We start from the raw sequence: 6705 nt of genomic DNA on the forward strand, positions 1-6705 counted from the left end.
TTTTGTTTATTATTAAATTACCTATTAATTTCATTTTACATAAGTAAAACATTTTTTAATAAACTTAATATTTCAGTTTATCAAAATTTTAGGTACAGAATTAGAGAAATTTCAAGTGTTTTTTTGCTTAGGTACCTACTGGGCACTAACTAATGGTAATAGTAAATACTTAATTTGACTAAGATTCTTAGTTTAATATAAATAAATATATATTTTACTAATATGTCAATACATTAATATTGGTGTCAATGCCTCATTAAATCCAGTTACAGCTTCAAAGTTATTTAACACAAATGTAAAAATAAAATATATTATTATTATTATTATATTATGTACAAATATAAAGTAGTAACTAGTGGGTATACAAGGTGTGTTTTGAGTTCAAATTATTAATGGACACTGGAGTAAATTTAAAACTAATACAAATACCATAGAAACTGGAATAATCAATGTGGATATTAAATAAAAATCTGTACTTAAAACTTTTTCTCTAAATTGAGACATGAATTAGATAGGATATTATTTGAATTAATAATTTGTGTATCCCATAATCCTTATTAATGAGATACCTATCCATTTTTAATTTTTATATTTTTAATTAAATCACCTATATTCAAGTTGTTTGAGTGGGTACCTAACCAACTAACCAATAATCCTGCCGCTGTGGCAGTGCACTAATACAGTATGTCCCATCTTACATGTACCATAAAAATCTGAGCCCGGTGATCTTAGCTTGAAAAACGTTCCCTATGATCAAAACTTCAACTGGGGTGGCCTGAACCTCCTCTCCAAGAAATTTTACAGTACAAGTACAAGTTTTTATATTTTAAGTGTAAAAATAATAATTGTCCACTGTCTAGTAACACTGGTCAATAAACTACTATGCACAATAAAAATAAATTTTGGACTCCCTCGAATTTTTATTTATTCTTTTTACAGTCTTGACCGGTAAAATAACAAAATGTCAACTCCTTTGGTATGCCAGTGCGTACCTAATCAATTTCAGTTTTTTTTTTAAAGCAGGTGTTCCGCAAGGTGCAGTTATTGCACCACTCCTTTTTAACATCCAAACCGTGGACCAACTAACTACCTTCACACTACACCTCAGAGACTGTCCACAACTATTCCTTAATAATCAACCTCTACCCTACTCTCAAAACATTAAATATCTTGGACTAACCCTAAACCGCCTGCTCACATGGGCTCCTCATATACATTCCAAACGTCTAACGCTCAATGATCATAGCTGCCAGCTGTGACACCTACTGACCTCTAAACATGTTCATCTAAACAACAAACTTAGTTAGTTTAGGGTATACAGTTCTGGGGGTCAACAGAACTTACTAACATCAATAGAATACAAATCTATCAATCCAAAACTCTAAGAGAAATCACTAAAACACCTTATAGGTTTCCAATCACACACTCCATCATGACCTCTCCATTGCCTTTATTGCAGACGTGGCTAAAACACACTACAAAAGATTCTATGACAACCTCTTAAACCATTGAAACCCAGTCAAGCATATCTCTTCCTTGACTATTCCTGGAAATCCTCCCAAAGGGCTAAAGCACAAGTGGTGTAAAGGCCTAACAAACTAATTCAATCTTAATATTCATGTTTTGTTTTTTTATTGTAGTACCTCCACTGGGAGGCTTCTATACTCTTTTATATCTATCTATTTTTATTACTATCTATTACCTCAGTTGTACTTACTGTTCTTTTTTGAAACAGATTGAATAAAACATTGTAAAAAAAAATTTTTAATTTCAAACTTTTATTTTTGAAACCCAATAAAAATAAATATTTTTGTTCAAAGTAATTTTGATCCATTGTCATGATCCTAAACCTAAAATTGACCGAGTTACAGGCTATCATAATTTTTAAAATTTCAAAATAATTTGATTTTTCCAAAAAAACTGCAATATTTGTAATGAGCAGATATTTTCATAGATTGGAAATATTTCTAATGAAATAAAATGTAAATTATTAGTCTAATAAAAAGTATAACATTTCTCTCAATATTTTCTCAAGACTTCCATCTCTTCCAATTGTCAAGGTACTTCTCAATGCTACTTAAATCTCTTGTGAATAAAAAAAAATCGATTTATTTTATAATTTCAAAAATAATTTTTTATTTCTTTTCTAATGAAAAATGTATTCATATTCCATTAATATATAATATTATTTAATATTTATTACCTATTTTTTTCCATGTCAATAACACAATGATAACACTTATCTTTTAAAATAATATCAAACAACTCTCTATTAAAATATTATTGACTTTGAAAAAAGTTTTAAATCCAAGTTAATAGGTTATTGAGTAGTACTTGTATTGAATATATTGATATTAATCTTATACAAGTAGGTGTAACTTATTTACTATTCGAATATTAATATAGACATTTTTAAGACTTCATAGTTAAGCTATTAAGTTTTGTTTTTAATTCATAATTTTTTAAATTTTTATTAGTTGGTTGAAATGCATGCTATTTCAGTTCTCTAGAATTAATTTCATTTTTCCAATGTTCGTTAACATTTTATTTTCAATACCAAGAGTAGTAATTAAAAATTCTTCATTTCTTTGTAAGTCATTTCATAATACATAAATATGAGATAATTAAACATGTTTGATTTTTAAATTTGTTTAGTTCGAAGGCCATTAACCACAATGCATAGCAACATCACAACTAAAGAATTCAACAAATTTAAAGTACAAGTGCTTCCAGCGTTATCCGATAATTTTATGTACTTATTAATTGATAATAGCACGAAAGAAGCAGCCATTGTTGATCCTGTATCACCTGATGTGGTTTGGGATGCAGTCCGTAAAGAAAATGTTAAATTAACAACCGTACTCACAACACATCATCATTGGTAATACAATGAATAAAAAGCTGTTGCTATAAAACTTTTCTTAATATTGTATTTGGTATCTAAATCAAATTTTTTTTTTAATGTTAGGTATTCATGAATATTTAGGGGTACTTATTTTATAATAAAAAATAAAAATTACTAAAATATTGTATTATTTGTACTAGATTTAATATAATAGATACCTATACAAATTTCAAATTGTTTAAATGCTTCGAATGTTTTTGTACTTTTTAATTATTAGCTTTTCAATTAAAATATTACATAAATTTATGTTTATGATATCTCTTAACAAATGTGATTAGTGTTTTTAAACTAAAAGGTAGTTTTATAGCTCTGACTCAGCTGATTGCCAAAATCATATACTGTTTAAATTAAATTATGTACTAAGTTTACTGTTCATTTTCATATAGCAATTGTTATATGATTCAATGAGTTTAATTTACAATGATTTATGAATGGCAACTAAATACAATTTTAATTTTAAATATTATTAGGGATCACGCTGGTGGCAACAAAGAACTTATTAACAGCAATACCAATGACCAATTGACTGTTATTGGAGGCGATGACCGAATTGATGGTCTTACAGTTATGATTGATGCACATGGAGTAGATGTTCAATTGGGATCATTAAATATTAAATGTTTGCGCACACCTTGTCACACTACTGGACATGTTTGTTATTACGTTAATGAAGGGCAAGATGGTGTTGTTTTTACAGGTTATATAATAGAAATCTATTATATTATTTTTAAAGTAACAAACCATTGATCTACTAACTAGTATATAGGTCTGTTTCAAACACAAACCAAGTAGTTTAAAATACGTTTTTTTTGATAGATTTTTACAGATTTTTTAGCTCGCTATAACACTGAAATTTGTGGCTAATTGCTTAACTTACTTCAGAAATTGCTGTTTATCTTTCTGAATTAATCAATAAATACAATTACAGTATTATTTATTTAATTTTTTTACATTTTGTTAGATGAGTAAATTTTATTTTAAAAGAAATATACAGTTTTTAATTTAATTATCGACTAGTTTGATAAAGCAAAATTTAATTGTTAAGTGATTTTTGACTATGAGTATAACTCTTAAATTAATCGTATTTTTTTAGGAGATACACTATTCTTAGGAGGATGTGGTAGATTTTTTGAAGGGAATGCAACACAAATGTATGAGGCACTAATAAAAATATTATCACAGTTACCTGACAGCACTGTAAGAAAATAATCTAATATTTATATCATTGAATGTATTATTATACTAAGTTATTATTTTAGGCTGTGTTTTGTGGACATGAATATGCCATTCAAAATTTAAAGTTTGGCCTACATGTTGAGCCATCCAACCAATATATATTAAACAAATTGAAGGATATCGAAGCTAAAAGAAAATTGAAAGAGCCAAGTGTTCCATCAACTATTGGTAAAAAATAAAATTCAGTATTTAAATATGAAAAATTATCTAATTATTGTATTTTTTGTATTTAGGATTAGAAAAGCTCATTAATCCGTTCATGAGAGTAGAAAATGAATCAGTTCAAAAAGTTACTCAAACCATTGGTAATCCAATTGAAACAATGAAAATGTTGAGGGATTTAAAAAATAATTTATGAAAAATAATACTTCTTTTTTACAATAATACATTTTTATACACTTGAATAGAAATTATTCATTAATAATAAATAGGACACTTACATCAAAATTTGAATACACAATATAAATAATACAAAGTTAAATCAAATTTTATTGTGAAGATGAGAAATTGGATGTTTGTACTGCATTTATAGATTTATTCAGTGTGTACTCTTCCATGTCTGCAGCATATTTTTCCTTAGATTTCTCGTACATATCATAATAAACCTAAAAAAAAAATAATATTTATATTTACACCATGATATTCATAACCAAATATTTTAATATTATTACTCTTTGTTTATTATAAATTCTAATCAACAAAAATATATATTAAACACACAATATGTTGGCCTATTCTTTTGTTTAATTTATGGGAAAATATTATAACATGTTGTTCACCATGAAATTCTATATAAATAATCCTTATCGTTGTGGTCGGTTCGAGTCGTCGATCGATGCACGCCGACAACATAATATACAAAATAATATTATAATAAAAAGTAAATCGAACAATTAAAAATAGACTGTTAATACTGTCGCCGTTGTCTGCACAACGCACGGCGATAACACAGAATAATACTCAACATAATAATAATAATATTAAAAATCACTACAATAAAAAGCCCAAAAAGTCATCTAAATAATATTCTTAACTTTAAATTTTATAAGAGTTCAATTCACTCTAATTTTTGAACTAACAGAGCTAAACGTGATCTGCTGAACATAAAATTTGCTACGTTGTGCACTTGTAAGACGGAGATAAAAGTTGTGATAAAAGTTTACCATACAGCTTTATTATTCAAAATACGATAATATATAATTAATGACAAACGTTCTAAAAACATAAAACTAAGACAATGTAAAATTAATTGTACATACTTTTTTATCATTATGTTCCATAGTATTCCAAGTAATGGCTAGTCGTTTTGTAAGATCTTGTTTTGTTGGTTCCCCTTCACCTGACATAATGATTTGATCAAGTACGATTGGCCTTTGTTCTTGGCAAAACCTAAAAAATGGATTTGCTGGTCTTTTTGGCAAGTTGGGATCTTTTTTTTCAGTAGATTTTACATTCAAATTTTTTTTTCCGTTGGGTGTTTCTACAGCTCCTTGATTCTTTATAAATAGATAGTAACATAAATAAGAATAAAAAACATATTATAAAAATGTCTGAACAGTATTACTTTTAAATTAACTGGTTCAAGTGAAGGCAAATCAGTTCCTAGATCTATTTTCAATTCAGCTTCTCTCCAGTTGTCTTTGTGTGAGTCTAATCGATCCATGATAAACCTGGAAACTTATTAATTACATTTAATTGAGTCCTTACAACAGAACCGCATACAATATACATACCTTCGCTCCAATCGGATCCGTCTCAACTGTTTGGCCACTTGATGTATCCTGTGAACTAGACGTTCATTATCCTTAAACACATAGATTACATGCATAAACAATCAAAAAATAAAAGTAGTATTGAAGCAGAATTATATGTAAAAGGTTTAAGCCCTGGTAAAGTGATTAGCAGAAATCTGTTTTACTTATGCAACAAATTACATGACTACATAAGATGTGGCACAATCCAAACATTTTACCTGCTGTATGATTTCGCATCGTTCCAAGAGGGCCAAAAAATGCTGTTTGTAAAGCTTTTTCTTTTTTGCTGGGCGTTCGTTCACATCCACTTCTGTTGAAGTCGACAATGCTGGCATTGCTAAAGCGGCCGTGGCCAAAGTCTCTTGGTCAGAGTTTTCCATCGATAATAACTATCGTGCCATTGCACCAGTAACGGTTAATATCAAGCTGTGACACAACTACAGGTAAGGTACAGTTTAAAATATATAATAATTAATAACAATAATAACGAATCATTACAATTCAATCAATACTCGGCGTCTGACAACGATCGACGAGAAACCGGCCTCCCTCAAGAACAAAACAACCGTTTTATCAGTCCGATGTCGAGTGATAACGCAGCTGTTGTATTTTCATGGGCATCTGTGACAATAATAATATTTCACGTGCATAATAATGATTAGGCAACCACCACACGAAATTCGACCGCAGTGGTAAGTTGAACACGTTCTATGGTGTCGCTGTCCCGTATTGTTATTACTTTTCGTGCGGTTAACGTTTTAAGAAACACTGAATCGGCGAACTACTGTTTTTTGCCCCACTGAGCCAAAC

The 6705-nt window shown here is 28.7% G+C and overlaps 2 protein-coding genes across 4 annotated transcripts; one reads left to right on the forward strand and one right to left on the reverse strand.

Annotated features, from left to right (window-relative positions):
• The first annotated feature begins 2250 nt into the window (after positions 1-2250).
• Positions 2251-4865, forward strand: tzn (hydroxyacylglutathione hydrolase tenzing norgay). Of its 2 annotated transcripts, XM_089225066.1 has the most exons (7): positions 2263-2368; positions 2478-2590; positions 2656-2881; positions 3376-3602; positions 3999-4102; positions 4165-4309; positions 4375-4865. In XM_089225066.1, the coding sequence occupies exons 2-7, from the start codon at positions 2491-2493 to the stop codon at positions 4497-4499; spliced, it is 927 nt and encodes a 308-aa protein (XP_089081192.1). In that variant the 5' UTR covers positions 2263-2368; positions 2478-2490; the 3' UTR covers positions 4500-4865. The 2 variants fall into 2 exon arrangements, with proteins under 2 accessions (XP_089081193.1, XP_089081192.1); XM_089225067.1 differs by lacking the exon at positions 2478-2590 and having other exon boundaries at positions 2251-2368.
• Positions 4493-6623, reverse strand: LOC107169035 (uncharacterized). 2 transcript variants are annotated; one of them, XM_089225068.1, is made up of 6 exons: positions 6394-6623; positions 6114-6321; positions 5875-5945; positions 5706-5811; positions 5401-5637; positions 4493-4746 (listed from the first exon to the last, which is right to left on the reverse strand). In XM_089225068.1, the coding sequence occupies exons 2-6, from the start codon at positions 6273-6275 to the stop codon at positions 4630-4632; spliced, it is 693 nt and encodes a 230-aa protein (XP_089081194.1). In that variant the 5' UTR covers positions 6276-6321; positions 6394-6623; the 3' UTR covers positions 4493-4629. The 2 variants fall into 2 exon arrangements, with proteins under 2 accessions (XP_089081194.1, XP_089081195.1); XM_089225069.1 differs by having other exon boundaries at positions 6114-6332.
• Between the last annotated feature and the right edge of the window lie 82 nt (positions 6624-6705).

This window comes from Diuraphis noxia, unplaced genomic scaffold, assembly GCF_037042655.1.
Source record: "Diuraphis noxia isolate RWA-SAM2 unplaced genomic scaffold, SU_Dnox_SAM2 contig0003, whole genome shotgun sequence".
Lineage (NCBI taxonomy): Eukaryota > Metazoa > Arthropoda > Insecta > Hemiptera > Aphididae > Diuraphis > Diuraphis noxia.

Bases quoted from the DNA above. Each gene is read 5' to 3' on its own strand.
- tzn (XM_089225066.1), top strand. From the start codon at position 2,491: ATGCTATTTCAGTTCTCTAGAATTAATTTCATTTTTCCAATGTTCGTT. The intron at 4,103-4,164 runs GTAAGAAAATAA...TTATTATTTTAG, and splicing joins CACAGTTACCTGACAGCACT to GCTGTGTTTTGTGGACATGA. The intron at 4,310-4,374 runs GTAAAAAATAAA...TTTTGTATTTAG, and splicing joins AAGTGTTCCATCAACTATTG to GATTAGAAAAGCTCATTAAT.
- LOC107169035 (XM_089225068.1), bottom strand. From the start codon at position 6,275: ATGGAAAACTCTGACCAAGAGACTTTGGCCACGGCCGCTTTAGCAATG. The intron at 5,946-6,113 runs GTAAAATGTTTG...TATGTGTTTAAG, and splicing joins GATGCGAAATCATACAGCAG to GATAATGAACGTCTAGTTCA. The intron at 4,747-5,400 runs GTATGTACAATT...TTTTTTTTTTAG, and splicing joins TGGAACATAATGATAAAAAA to GTTTATTATGATATGTACGA.